Below are 12,855 nucleotides of genomic sequence, written 5' to 3'. Positions count from 1 at the left end.
TAGACCATTTAAAGAAATTACAGCCAAAAGGTATCTATGAAGTTCAGATCTGCTTTAGTTCTCATATCTAATTTTCGTAACTGCTCTCAACTTTTTTGGCCACCAAAACAACTTTAAATTGAAAATTTATCAACTACAACATTGCAAATCACATTGAGCACAACGATTCTCATATAAAGCCGTCCCTATATTTTCTTCATTTCTTGAGTTATTCGTGTAATTGCTGTATTAATCCATATATACAAAAAGAAAAGCAAAGAAAGCCCTGTCGGTGACTATTTAGGCAGGCCAGCTGCAGCTAAGTTGCAAGGTAGAACAGAGCACGCGAACAATAGAGTAGACTCTGAGAGCTGGCAGTATCATGTGTAAAAGAACGTTAGAAAAAAATAAAACGTCTACCTTCTGCTGGGATGATGCAGTTTTTTCTGTCAATCTTGCACTATCTGCAATCTATTCTGGTTGAGCTTCAAAATGCTATATGAAAAGATCCCTGCAATAATGCAAACTATTTTGATTAAGCAAGGCACAACTTTCGTATAAACCATCCACACCATGCTCATATTTCATATACCACAACAGCACATCTCGATATGTACAATCATCTTTCATCAGAATGGCACATCTACTTCATGATGAAAGAGAAGCAACTCCATTTACAAGCTTACTATGCATCACCTGCAGCAAACAAAACCAAACCGTTTGCCAGATGACTAAATAAGGACCACTGATGCTAAACAATAAAAAAGGTGGGGAAAGAAACAACAGGCGCATCATGATACTGAAGCCCTAGAACAACATGTACATAGGTTGCTTTCATGCCTTAAATTTGGATTGACTGCACGACAAGCTAGGACCGGGCGGGGCTGGAGCCCTGTTAGTTGAGTCGACCACACCAAGAGGACCTTGGTTTACTGAAGGTGTGGTTGCCAGATTATCTACTATGGTCCTCTAACAACGCAAGAATGTCTTCGTCGCTTGTTCCACCGTCGATTGCATACTGTAATGCTGTCCTACCATCTCGATCCATGGCTTGTGAATCAGCCCCTCTGCATACAAACGAAAAAAGAAAATGAGACTTTGTGTTTGCATTCCTGCCGCTTTGCTGGATCATTTCAGTGTTCTTCCCATAAAGAAAAGCAGAAAGCACACTTCGCTAAACAAAACAGAGCTCTGATGATTATTATTATATAGTATTATACTAGTAGTGATTCGAATAAACCTTGTTGACAAATCAAACATGTAGTCCAAGATCAAATTCCTGAATAGTCAGCTTCTTGCATACCTGGAGAGGAGAAGCTTTGCATGCCGATGTCGTCCTTTCAAAATGCAGTGATGAAGGGGTGTCCTACCCCTAGAATCATTCATATTTACACTAGCACCATACTGCAAAAGTAATTCAACCATCCCAACATCTGCAACACGGCATGCAAGATGGAGCAAGGAGAGACCTTCACAACCGTCCTCCATGTCATCAGTGCGTGAACTCGTGCTAGCAGGGGAAAGGGGCTCTCGAGGAGAAATCTTGTCATGTGAATTGCAATCAAAAAATCTAGGACTTCCATCAGGTGGTGAAGCCGGTTGCTCTTGCTGAAGTGCTTTTCCAAGAGTCAAAAATGGGCTACAAGGCATCTCTCCATAAACTAAATTTACATTGGCACGTGATCTCACAATGAGACTGTATAATGCTTTCTTATCATTTGCAGCTACACTATTCCACATCTGCTGAGCTAGCTGATTCTCATCCATGCTATGGTTCCGTATGAATTCCTTGTCTACATACTGCAAAATTTACACCGAAAAGATTTAAAAAAAAATCAGCAACCAAATTGGGATATATGACACATATTTCAAAATGAAGATCTTCAAATAGGCCTATAAATACACACATTGAACCATGTTTAACGCTATAGAGATTCTAGTTCATGCAGTGTTGTTTTCAGATGGTTTCATGGGCATGTGATCATGGATGAGCATTGGGAAGTGCCTAAAGTAATTTCGTACGAAACTTCAAGAATCTTGCCAAGAATGTAGCCCCTCCAGTCACCGCTAAGTGTCATTTTGGAATGCATCATGTCCAGACACATATTTTGCCACCAATTTCTACTGTAATATATTTTTCAAAACCAAAAGAAACATTATAGAAAGCTAGTTTTGAGACAAGCTTATTTGTACTATTTCTGCATGGTCTATTTAATATAATTAAATATAAGACAAATTCATGGTGGCCCTTAAACTTGTCAGGCTGTGCCATCGAGATCCATCAACTTATAAATTGCATTTTTTCGGACCCCTAAACTTGGAGGTGAACCACTTAAAAAGGTTATGTGCCTAAAACTGCAATTTGTAAGTTGGTGGACCTGACAAGGGTTGACCGTATATTTCACTCTAAATACATATTTGGACAAAGTTACAATGGTTTGACTGAACACATTCTTGGATGGAATTTTTGTTCTTTGATTGGTGAGAGTATTGATCAAAATACCAAGAAAAATACTACTGTGAGTACATCATCAATGTTAGTAGCTTGCAGGACGAACTATTATTTTTCCTTTTCCTTTTGATAATTACTCCCTCCATTCCAAATTGTAAGTCATTTTGGTTTTTTCTAGGTACATAGCTATATGGACGTGATGTCAAGATACATAGTAAAAACTAGAGTAAAGTGCACCAACGGTCCCTAAACTTGGTTTTGAGTCTCATCTGGGTCATAACAGGGTGATCTAAAAACTTTATATCAAAAAATAATTCATAACTTTTTCATATGAACTCGAATGAAGACAAACTTTATATCAAAATTGTAGCCATCGACGCGATCTACGACTTTGTAGTTGAAAAGTTTTTGAATTAAAACTGTTTAGGGTCCCAAAATATTATTGTATGTTTATAGATTTTGAAATTTGAAATTTAAAATTATCAAACAATCTTGGATATTGATATGGTCTATATGAAAGTTATAGTTCTCAATACGATCAACAACTTTGTAGTTGAAAAGTTTTTTGTTTGAAGTCATTTAGTGTCCCAAAATTTAATTTTAAATTTCAAATTTCAAAATCTATAAACATATAATAATATTTTGGGACCCTAAACAGTTTTAATTCAAAAAAAATTCAACTACAAAGTCGTAGATCGCGTCGAGGGCTACAATTTTTATATAAAGTTTGTTTTCATTCGAGTTCATATGAAAAAGTTATGAATTATTTTTTGATATAAAGTTTTTAGATCACCCTGTTTTGATCCAGATGAGACTCAAAATCAAGTTTAGGGACCGGGATGACACAACTGAACAAGTTTGAGGACCTAAACGGGTGATTTGTAAGTTTAGGGACCGGGATGACACAGTCGAACAAGTTTAAGGACCGAGATGACACAGATGAACAAGTTTGAGGACCTAAATGGTCGATTTGCGAGTTTAGGGACCGGGATGACACAGCGGTACAAGTTTAGGGACCGCTGGTGCACTTTACTCTAAAAACTATGTATCTAGAAAAGCCGGAATGACTTACAATCTGAAATTGAGGGAGTAGTTTCAACTCAATAACATCATGAAGAGTAAATTATCTAGTTCACATATAGTATAGCATATATGAGGGAAGATTTGGTGCCCAGGGGGGCTGGCGCCCTCGTTAGCTAAATACCATGTTGCAATGTTTTTAAAATCATGTATGTAGCACACATAAAGTTAAGGGAAAATGGTGTTCTTGCCCCTTACACAGATGTGCAATTGTGATTTTGCCCTCGTTTTTCTAACTTTGTGATTTTGCCCTTAACTGTTCACAAGTCAACGCGATTTTGCCCCTGGTCAACGCGAATTTGCCCCTATTTTTACCGTTGACCAGGGGCAAAATCGCGTTGACTTGTGAACAGTTAAGAGCAAAATCAGAAAGTTAGAAAAACGAGGGCAAAATCACAATTTCACAACAAAGTAGGGGCAAGAACACAAGAGCCCCTAAAGTTAAGTACAACCACAACAATTCAGTTTGAAATTCATCTTAGATGCCAAGAAACAAAATAGACAAGCAATCAACCACTGTTCATCATGTGCTGACAGTGACACTATGAATTGCTGTGGCTACACTTAACTTTCGGTGTACTACATACATGATTTTTGTGATGATTTTTGAAACATTGTAACATGATATTTTAGCTAACGAGGACGCCATATGATTTCCCAGCATATATAATGTAAAAGGAATCCATACAGTGGGTCTCAATTTATGAGGAAAAAAGGAGGTGAGCATATTGGCCGATAAAACAAAATAAAACCATCCAATCAACTCTCAGCTACAGAACCATGTTTTCTCTACAAAAGTCTATGCAGGACTTTTTTTTTCTCGAATACGCAGGAGAACTGTGTATCATTGTATTAATAGTAGAGAAAAGGAGTTATACAGAGACCCAAACACACACACACACCCGCTTACTGACTGAAACTAATCGCCATGACAGAGATGAACGACCTGACCAAAGATCTTGCACCCGCTTACTGACACACACACACACCCTCTAACCATCATCCCGAGCTGTGTGCAGGGACAGTCCCTTAGCACTAGCTATAGACCATAAAAGGGCTTCCTCCCGAGCCAGGTTCAAAGCCGTAGACAGTCTAGGGGTAGCTCCATTGAAGACACAGTCATTTCAATGCTTCCAGATGGTCCAGGCGCCTAGGATGATGAGGGAATGTTCAATCCCTTTCGCGCATCTCCGCTTACTGTCAAGACCGCCTTATCCCACTAGGCATCAAAGGAGGAATCGACTGGCTGCGGGGCAAGTGTTGCAAGACCGATGCTATGTAGGATGTCATACCAGAATTGTCTTGCAAACACACATCCAATGTGGAGGTGCTGGATGTTCTCTTCCTCTTGATCACATAGTAGACACCGGTCCGGGTGAGGAAGACCTCGCCGAGCTAACCTGTCTGCTGTCCAACAGCGATTGTGAGCAACCAGCCACATGAAGAAGCAACATTTAGGGGGCGCCCAAGATTTCCAGATGCGCTCATATGGGGCAAAACTGAGGGCACCCTCAAATAGTGCATCATAGGCGGATTTAGCTGTATATTCTCCTGAGGCTGAAAGCCTCCAAATATGCCTATCAGGGATCCCCTCCTGTAATACCACTCCTAATAATAAATCCCATAATTCAAAATATTCCATTAATGCTTGCGCTGATATTTCCCCATGAATATCTTCCAGCCATTTCTCCTCAACAAGAGCAGACATCACAGTGCGTCTGCTTGCCCTTCTTTTTTATACTAGAGCATACAGATTGGGTGCAAGATCTTGGATGCTCTTACCAGTCAACCATTTATCCTTCCAAAAAAGGGTATTGGCTCCATCACCAATTTCAGTAATAATGGCCAGGGAGAGAAGGCATTCAACATCCTTGCTTACTTGAAGTGGCAGACTTGCCCAGGGTTTATTAGGTTCAGATTTCTTGAGCCATGGCCATCTTACTCTTAGTGCAATACATCTATGCAGGACTTGACATTAACATTTTTCATTCATTTGAGGTCTGGGTTCTATGACTGATCATGGAGTAGGGTTCATGTGCGAAACACTACAGAACATCGGGTGAAATTTTCTTAGCAAGGTATGCAGAGAGTTTCCTTGCTTGATAATCTTTACGCAATGAGATACGTGTGCTAATTGTGTGACCTTGGAGAAACAGAGCCTTTTAAAAAAAAAGATACAGGTGGATGTCTAAAGCCCTCTTATTATATGGAAAATAATTGAATCAACAGAAGGAATGTCCAGAGCTGGCAGCACATCCTAATTGGCACTATCCACATTGGGACTGGAGTTCTCTATTTAGTAAACTGTTAAGGAGTCATATTTGTACAACCATTCTTTGCATGGAGACTCTTCGAGACAATTTGGTTTTACACCCCATCCATTGCTAAAGAACAAAGGAATACAGGCAGTTGTGAATGTAGTGAATACCTTGGCATGAATAAACTTCTCCTTGGCAGAGAATACATCTTTGTGTTTAGGCTTGCTAACAGAGAGGTACTGTGGTGTGTCTGATCCATCAGCACTGCAAAAGAAACAATGTCGCAAGTTTGTTACCTGGAGAGCAATAGAGAAAACATTGAATTACTTCATAAAAAGATTCAAAACAGACATAATATGTTACCTTGAATTATCATCGGGCAACATCTCTTCCCAAATATTGTTGACAAACATGTTGCCTAATGACTGAAAGAGATTGATTACAGATGGCTCCCAAACTCGGACATCAAGTGTCAGAGATCTCACCTGAAATAAGATGCATGTGTTTAGGCTACTAATCTATCAAAATAAATATAATTATCCTAAATTAGCAATACAAAAATGTTACTCAGCTATAAGAAACCCTATTTACATAATTTGAAAAAAAAAAATCATTGTTTTGGCAACAGGTTTATATTTTAAATCCTTTAGCAATTTAAGTTTTGACACTCTTTTTTTGGGCAAAGGTACAATCATGTTTCACTTCCTTCTCTATGCAAAACATGTACATGTTTTGTCACTTTAGGTGTAGCTGTCGGTGTGATAGCAACACTGCACCAAAGCCCAATTTATCTGATATCATGCACACACTGAAACAACCTCTAGGCTTTAAAGAATAAATGAATGCAGAAATCAATCTATGTGCATGACCATCAAGAGAAACAAACGTCTATAAAAAAAAAGAATTAATAGTTAAAAGTTTTGTGGTTACCTTTGATATATGCACTCCAAGATTTCTGTGCACCCCAGAACACTCTATGCATAGAAGTGCGCCAAGGTTTAATGATGCCCAATCAGGTTCCGAAGCACCACAGTCAGCACACATATTATTGCCATCAACTTTCCTAAGCAAGTCAATTGGTTTTTCAGGTTTCATGCTGGTTCTGTGATGATGTGTGCCTCTGACATCATGCTGCCCATTTCCAGAGTTCTTGTCCAGTACTAAATCATCGATTACAGAAGGTTCAAATTCCACTGAACTTGCAAAGGAGCTTCCATCACTGGTACTCCTATCATGACCACTGCCCTTAGGGCTTGACATAAAACACTGAAATAGAACAGCCAAGTACTGTAACCGGAATATTCCAGAATACATGCAATCCAAACAGAAGCCATCCATTACTAACCTGTTCTGGGGATTGTGAGCTCAGTAAAGAGGCAATAACACCAGTTATCTTTTCAATCCAATCCATCTGATCTACAGCACTCTCTGCCTGCATAAATAGCAGATGTGTTCATGAAGTATGAAAATCTTAATCATATTCAATAAGACAGACTGCTCCAACCTGTGCTATACCTGCAATGTGTAGATCTTTGTGGGTGAAATAATTCTGAAACAGAACCTCAGATCTGATTGCTCAGCATCAACTTTAATGGTTGATGTCAACAAATTTACAGTATGCCGTGCAACAGACTTCTCATCATGTATAATACCATGGTAATGAGAAGAGAACAATCTGCTCAACAACCCAGAACCATGTTCAGGGGGGTTAACGCTTCTTTGCATGGAACAACCAGCCTATATGATCAAAGGCAAAATGGTTGAGGAAAGTATCTGAACTAAAATATATCATGCATCATGGAACAAAATACTATGCCAACTTAATGAGCATTTCAACACTGAATGTTACAACTGAGACCTACAGGTGGCCTAGTAATTTGCTTTCGATAGTAGTACAACATTCCTCGACTATCAAGTACGAAGAACCTTCTTTTCCAGTCGGCTCTCAAGTTTGAAGATCTTTTCGAAAGATAACCTTGACGAATGGTCTGAACCTGGAAGTAGTACATCACAAATTTAACTTTCTTTTTCAAACTGTAAACCTGCTTTGGATCTCCAGTGTATTAGTGTCTTACCTTGCCTTTTGAAGTTGACTGCATAACTGCCTCAATCTGTTTATGTGAACTTCTGCCAATTGTCTGTATTCCATCACCATTATAAGAATCATTCAAACCATTTATAGAAGACCGACTTTCCCGGTCTATCTGCCTTTTGTACTCATGCATCCTCTCTACAAGAGAAGCTTGTTCCTTATTTGCCCTTTCTCTTGATTGCTGTGCATAAGCAAGAACCTGAAGAAGAATTTAAAAACAGGTCGAAGAAAAACTTTTTTGTCAATATTTATGAGTAGTTTAAGTAGAAGAACAGAAACATTGAAGAAACATGCAAAACTGTGCTGCGTCTTAATGAAGCAAAGCAGAAACAAACAAATCTCAGTAAGCATGGCTGGTTGACATAACAAAATTTTTGGCTATAATGTCAGTAACAAACAAGAAAATGCAAAATAAAGCGACAGAGTTGATCAATTTAAATACTAGCCAATAAGCCGCCTAGATAATATTGTCGTAAGCCAAAATCAACAGAGCCTTTTGTTATAGAACTGATCCATGTAATAGAATTTCATTCTATTTCAAAAAAAGTGGCAATTCTTAGTTACTTGGGGATAACTCAGTCCAATTATTTTCTCATAATAATCAAGACCATCATCAGTATATATAAAAGTAACTGCAAAGTTGCACTGAGCACTGAGAACTGGACTCATGCAAAGATCACCTCACCTGTCCAACTAGTGAATTGAAAGCAGAAATGCAGGGTGCTAATATTTACATGTTAAGATATGTAACTACTAGAGCAAAGCATTAACACCATAATACAAAGGGAAATGGTTTAAGAGTTACCTGATTAATGTATGGCTCCATTTGATGCAGTAGTTCATATCCCTGACAAATAGTAATTGATAGGATTAATCTCATTCATGCATAACATAGCTACACCACAAGGTAAAATACGCAAGGAGGTACTTGTTTAAAATATCGAAGATGTGAGTCCATCGTCGCACTAACAGCCTCCAAAAATTCAAATCTCTTCTTTGCCTCAACATGGGAAAGTGAAGTGACCTGACAAATTAACATGGATATGACAAACAATGGCATGCTAAGCATAGAAGCTCAGAAACTAAGGAGCAAAGTAAGGGACAATGCAAACCGTACCAGGTTGAAACGAGCTTGCTCAAATGAAGATCTAGCACTGTGAAGCTCCTGGTTATTACAAATGCTATTTAGTTAAGGGGGAGGGAGATATGCCTTAATTTGTGTTAACACTGTAAAATGTTGAATAAGAATGGTTTTTACATCTTCAATTGCCGTTGTTATGTCCGGTCGGGTACCTTTCTTCAATGATAGGTACTTCTCGCGAATCTATAACCAAACCAACCAGTTCACAAGTTAAAAGCATACTCTCTCTTAGAAATTTAGCAAGCAATAATATTACAATTATGCAGCAAAGCAACTGTGGCTGAAAAATATGAAAGAATAACAATTTAGCAGAAAAATAACAGAAACATAGCAAAAACATCAAGTAATGAACAGTTCTAAATTTCGATCAGGTGTCTCGTTATCAATCATTAAACAGACAGCATAGGAATCGCATGTACACGTTATGCCCAGGCAGAAACTTGCCAAATTCCACAAATATTGATGGGTGGGGAAAGAGGATGTTTTTGCTGTTATCTATGAAACGACGCAAAAAGAAAATACATCGCACGCGAGGAACAGCATTACCTGGTCATATGAGAGGCTAGCCTTGTCAAAGCGCTTATGAGCATCCTGAAAATGTATTGAACAGAACACTATATCATTCAATTATTCTCAATGTGGATTTTAATGATTTTTTGTTAATGGAAAATAATACTAGTACCTTCACATCATGCAAATCAATGTCAACAAAATTCAGTAATCTGTCATTCAACATGTGCTCAACCTGTCAGGAAACCGGATCAGAAATTAGAGCAGGTAAATTAATAAAAGTTAGATGTGTCATGGCATGATATAAATTAGACTTTCAATAAGGGAACAACAAATATCACATTCCACCCTAATCATATGACTTTGTAGTTTCAACATGAAATGATGCTTGGGAGACCAAATTCTTACATAAGGTGCATGTTCAGAAGAAAAGAGAAAAAGGTATAAGAAACGTAAAGTATAATGATATTCCTTCCCATAAAATATCATCTGGTAACTCACATTGAGACATTGATATTTCAATAACAGACTATAAAGGGATGTTTCAAGGTGCAGTCACTTTCAGGCCTTCCTTGTATAAGCATCTCATTATGAGGAAAAACAAGAATTTGGCCTAAGTAATACATATAATCACATTCTAAATAAGAAATGCACTACCTGGGAGCGCAGGACTTCCTTGTATGTTCCAATTTCTCTTAAGGCTATTGTAAATTTGGTCATTACAGGCCCTGAAAGGAGATGAAAATTCAGTATGCTCAATAGAGGAACTGACGACATTGAGCTCAACTCTACTCTTATGTGGGGAAAGAGTAATAAAGAAATGAGAAACAAGTAATATAAGCAGGTTGAAAAATGAAAGCAGTTAAAAGAAACAGTAAAATACTAAAGAATTGAACATTATATATTTTTCATGGACGAAGACATGGTGGCAAGAACAATTAAGCAAAACAAAACAATAAAAAAAATCCTGCTGCATACTTGCATGATAAGTTTATAAATGCTGCTGGGAAAAGCAGACAAAGAAAATAACATGACTAACCACCAAAAGCAACACTAATTGGATCATTGTGGCCTCCTCCAAATGTTTCAAGCGAGCTGGCAAATGCAATATCTCCATCGTATGCTTCCCCTAGCCCTTCACTGAAACAAAAGGGCATATGGCGCAGGGGAGTGAATTGCAGCTCAACCATACTCCCGGTGAGAAAATAAATGCATGGGCAATGAATGGTCACTTACGTATACTTACGGCAACCTTTATGGAACTTCAAACATCTCTCCCTCAGCAATTCAGCACTCTCCTCAAGTGATTGTATCTGTTTTCAATGGAACAGAAAGGTGCATAAAATTAGTCATCAATCAAAGGAAGCAAAGTTTCATTCATGACTGCAACCAGTAAGAAAATTCGTTTCTTCCATATTAATAGTTACGCTTGAACATATAAGTTCTGCAAATGCCTTCTAAATTGGACAATTCATAACATCTCCTTGAAGGAGCATTCTTTTACACTATGTTCAGAACTGAAAACTTTAAAAGTGCCGTGCAAGTTCATTAACGCATTTAAAAAAAATGGGAGACCTCTTATTTCATTTTTAAAAAAATGGGAGACCTCTTATTTCATTTTAAAGGCATCAGAATGAACAATCAGCAATATATGAAGCAGGGCTCCCCTACTTAGCAAATTTTATGAAATGAAGAAAGGAGAGACCAGATTATGGAAAACAATGCACGAACAGAAAACAGAAGATTCACCAACAAAACTATTGAGGTAGTTCCATGAATACTGAAAAACTAAATAGCTGTGCAGTAAGCATGAACTTGGAATGATATGGATAAGTCAGCTGACGTACATTACAACTTATACCAAGAAGCACATTTGTTTTAGTGACAAATTGAAATCCAACTCCAGAAAACAAAATTAAACTGCTTCAAAGCTCATAGGTGCTAACTGGTAACGAGAACCTACATTGTACATCAAACTAGTGCCAGTGTATGTACGACAAAAGATATGCAGCAAACAGAGATGCGCCTACAGCCACAGCACTATGCGGCATTAGTCCAGTAATGCCCCTTCATAGAAAAAAAAACGAATTTTGAAAAGAAATCAAGCTAATTCTGGACCACTCATTGTGGTGCCACGGAAAAATCACAAAATATTGGCAAAGAAGCAACAAACCTGACTAATTGACAATTCAACGACATGCTGCAATGCAGATGCACATCATACAAACACGCACACGCACACACGGGCACACATAGTAAAAACAAGTATATGCGACAATACAGAGCGGTCATAATAAAATGGAACCACATGCCGCAATGCAGACCTGCCGATCCGCGGAAGGGCAAAATCAGAGGGAAGGAATTACGCTTTCCACGTGCATTCACAAAACAAATAAACAAACAAATAAGGGAGATTCCGGGCACGCGCCGCGCATCAACCGTGCAGAGAAGAGAAGCAGCGGCGAGTTAGCAACGTTTCCCTTCCCGCAGTCCGCCACCGAGCACCGGCCATGTGTACAGCGCCGCCAAGGAGGTCAGGAAGAGACAATAAAATTTGGGGGCGGAGACACGCGCGCACGGATCAAACCTGCTCAGTGCCCAGTACCCACCGCGGCAGAATCCGGGAGCCGGTACGAATCCAAGCAAAAGGTGGTACACGCCCACGCACGCACGCACGCACCTACGGGAACTCTAGGGACGGAGATCCGCCGGATCACGATTATGCTCCTCTCACCTGCGTCCGGAACATGGGTGAGTCATCGAGCTTGGCGAAATACATGGCTGCCGCCGCCGCTGGCACAGTCACCGCCACCGCCTCCGGAAACTCGCCACCTCCTACCAGCCCATCCGCGGGCACGCTGCGGCGCTCCGCCTCGCGCCTGTTCGCCGCCGGCCGCCGGGACCCTCGCCCACCGCCGCGCGAAGGTAGGCAGCTGCGGGGGGAGACGGGAGAAGGTGCGGTGTCCGCGGCCTCGTCGCGGCAGGGCGGGGCGGGGAAGGGAATGGCGGCGATCTGGGCACGTGGAGGGCGGGGGAATTGGTCGGGTGGCTCGGCGAGAAGCGAGGCGAGGAGGGAGGGAAAGGGGGAGGAGTCGAGCGAGCGGGGTGGTGGAATGCGCAAGAGGGGAGGGAGCCTGGGAGGGAATAACGGTACGTTCTTTCTCTCTCCTCGTTCCGGGAGGGAAGGAGGAGGAGGGGTGGCAACCGGTATAGAAGTCCAACGGGACGGGCCGGTCCGCCACGGCACGGGCCCGTGCCGTACATGGCCCGATGGGGTTCGGGCCGGCACAGCACGTCGTGCCTACCGGGCTGTGCCGAGGCAGGCACCGTGTCTGACCTACGG

General features: G+C 40.3%; 1 protein-coding gene across 1 annotated transcript; it reads right to left on the bottom strand.

Moving 5' to 3' along the window:
• Positions 1 to 530: 530 nt before the first annotated feature.
• On the bottom strand, positions 531 to 12,647 carry LOC136476916 (ADP-ribosylation factor GTPase-activating protein AGD3-like). The gene is made up of 19 exons (XM_066474898.1): positions 12,247 to 12,647; positions 10,749 to 10,825; positions 10,552 to 10,652; positions 10,170 to 10,240; positions 9,685 to 9,747; positions 9,549 to 9,593; positions 9,120 to 9,185; positions 8,979 to 9,026; positions 8,790 to 8,885; positions 8,667 to 8,708; positions 7,845 to 8,060; positions 7,632 to 7,763; positions 7,285 to 7,506; positions 7,115 to 7,201; positions 6,700 to 7,035; positions 6,133 to 6,254; positions 5,940 to 6,033; positions 1,283 to 1,779; positions 531 to 1,046 (listed from the first exon to the last, which is right to left on the bottom strand). Exons 1-19 carry the CDS (start codon positions 12,289 to 12,291, stop codon positions 932 to 934), a joined length of 2,475 nt encoding a protein of 824 aa, XP_066330995.1. The 5' UTR covers positions 12,292 to 12,647; the 3' UTR covers positions 531 to 931.
• Between the last annotated feature and the right edge of the window lie 208 nt (positions 12,648 to 12,855).

This window comes from Miscanthus floridulus, chromosome 8 (assembly GCF_019320115.1).
Source record: "Miscanthus floridulus cultivar M001 chromosome 8, ASM1932011v1, whole genome shotgun sequence".
NCBI lineage: Eukaryota > Viridiplantae > Streptophyta > Magnoliopsida > Poales > Poaceae > Miscanthus > Miscanthus floridulus.
The sequence above is the reverse complement of the archived record's forward strand: the minus strand, read 5'-3'. Positions and strand labels throughout refer to the sequence as shown.